This window comes from Mandrillus leucophaeus, unplaced genomic scaffold (assembly GCF_000951045.1).
Source record: "Mandrillus leucophaeus isolate KB7577 unplaced genomic scaffold, Mleu.le_1.0 Scaffold577, whole genome shotgun sequence".
NCBI lineage: Eukaryota > Metazoa > Chordata > Mammalia > Primates > Cercopithecidae > Mandrillus > Mandrillus leucophaeus.
In genome coordinates this window covers 1274761-1276729 of record NW_012106219.1, presented here as the reverse complement: position 1 = coordinate 1276729, position 1969 = coordinate 1274761, and the positions used below count along the sequence as shown (strand labels likewise).

At 33.5% G+C, this 1969-nt stretch overlaps 1 protein-coding gene across 1 annotated transcript in view; it reads right to left on the bottom strand.

Moving 5' to 3' along the window:
• Positions 1–696: 696 nt before the first annotated feature.
• MED4 (mediator complex subunit 4) overlaps positions 697–1969 on the bottom strand; it is a 27632-nt gene continuing 26359 nt past the window's right edge. Inside the window, exon 6 of the mRNA XM_011998629.1 lies at positions 697–1472. Within this exon, the coding sequence (XP_011854019.1) occupies positions 1266–1472 (207 nt within the window). The 3' untranslated portion in view covers positions 697–1265. The remainder of the gene's footprint in view (positions 1473–1969) is intronic.

Here is a 1969-nt window from a genome sequence, read left to right as displayed (position 1 = left end):
GTGAAAATGTAAGATTAATCTCTTATTTTCCAATTTTTCTAGAGATCAAAAATAATCAAAAGGAAAAAATGATGGAAAAATGGAATTCTCAGTTCATTTGAAGAATACAGATTAGCAATTGAAAAATACAACAGTATCTCAGGAAATATTCTCATTTTACAAAAAAGAGTATATGTGAACTTTAAAAAAATCTACACTAAAATATGAATTGATATTATCTCTGGGTAGAATGCTAACAATTTTATTTTCTCCTTTGTGTTTTACTGTATTCGCTAAATGTTTCACATTAAATGTTGTATTACCTTTGAAATCAGACGATACATTGTCTAAAACTGATACATCAAGAAATAGTTGTATAAGCATATTACTTAAATACAGAGGTTACTACCAGAAATTAGAAGTGGTTAAAAGTGACTCCTGAGGAACTGCAAGAGGAGGAAGGTGAAGGGAAGAAATGGTTGCTTTCCATTCTAAATCTTTTCACACAATCTATTCTTAAAATCAGACAAGGCTGTGGTAAGATTTTCAATTATTAAAAAAAAAAATTATTTCTTCTAATAGGAATGTGGGCCTTTGAGAAACCTATTACTTGTAATAGGTTTCAATTCAATTAGTCTCTCAAGTATTATAAAATGCAACTGGAGTTACAGAAATAATTTCCTATCTACACTGACAGTATATTTAAACTAAAAAAAAAAGCATACAATGTACAAACAAATTTATTTTCAAAAATTACAATAATTACAAATGTACAAATTGAGACAATTTCCCATTCCTCCAACAGAAGCCAAGAGCCTTTACTGTCAAATGGGAGTTTTTGTTACTTTTAAATGACACACAAAAAGAAATATGATGCCTATTCAGTCATCCACTGCCAGCTTAAAAATGCTTTTCTAAATAATTCCAAGAAGCCTATTAGTGATATGTATGTGGATCACTTCCCTCAACTCTATTTCTAGAACAGCTATGTACAAATCCAGCAAAACTGGAACAGAACAGGGTAAGACACCACATAGCACCTGCTTTCTCTTTTCAACAGTAAATGTTGACTATTCCCCTAAATATCTACCTAGTGGCTTAAAACTAAAACTATAATCTTTGGCTTTAAAAAGCAAGTTCACTTTGACTTTCAATGGATGCACAATTCTACCAAAGCCAGTATTTACCTGGTTGTTCTTTGTCACCCGTGGTTTACATTTCCCTGCTACTGTTAAAGAAATGGAATTCTACAGTATTCAATTCTGTATATTGTCTTTTACGGTTTTTCAATCAGACTCACTACTACTGCTTGAGGAGTCCGTTGACATAATCTCTACATCATCTTCATTTTCTTTATTATGCCCAGGAGGTTCCAACAAAAAGTCACTACTATGATTTGGTGGTAACATATTCATCGACATGTCATTTGACTGCCATGGATACTGTGGAGCAAGGACATCTGGAGAAAAAAAGAAGCATAGATAAGAACAGCTCTATTTGTAGTTAATCTAGTTCTTACTTTTTCCTTTATGCAAACAATTTGAAGTATATTTTTAAAAATTTTACTTTTCTGTCTTTTTTTGAGACAGGGTCTCATTCTGTCACCCAGGCTCGAGTGCAGTGGCACGAACACATCACTGTAGCCCCGACCTAGGCTGCAATCCTCCTGCCTCAGCCTCCTGGGTAACTGGGTTATAGGTATGCACCACCATGCCTGAGTACTTTTTAAAGTTTTTGTAGAGATGAGGTCTCACTATGTTACCTAGGCTGGTCTCCAACTCCTGGGCTCAAGCTATCCTCCTACCTCAGCCTCCCAAAGTGTTGGGATTACAGGCATAAGCTATTGTGCCAATTTTTTTAAGACTAGGAAAAAAATATACATTTGGCCAAATTAATAAAAATCAAATTTATCAAGGAAAAGTGTGATATTTTAGCAACTGGGGATTTTTTTTTTTTAAAATCATACTACTCTAAGAAACTATTCAAATAG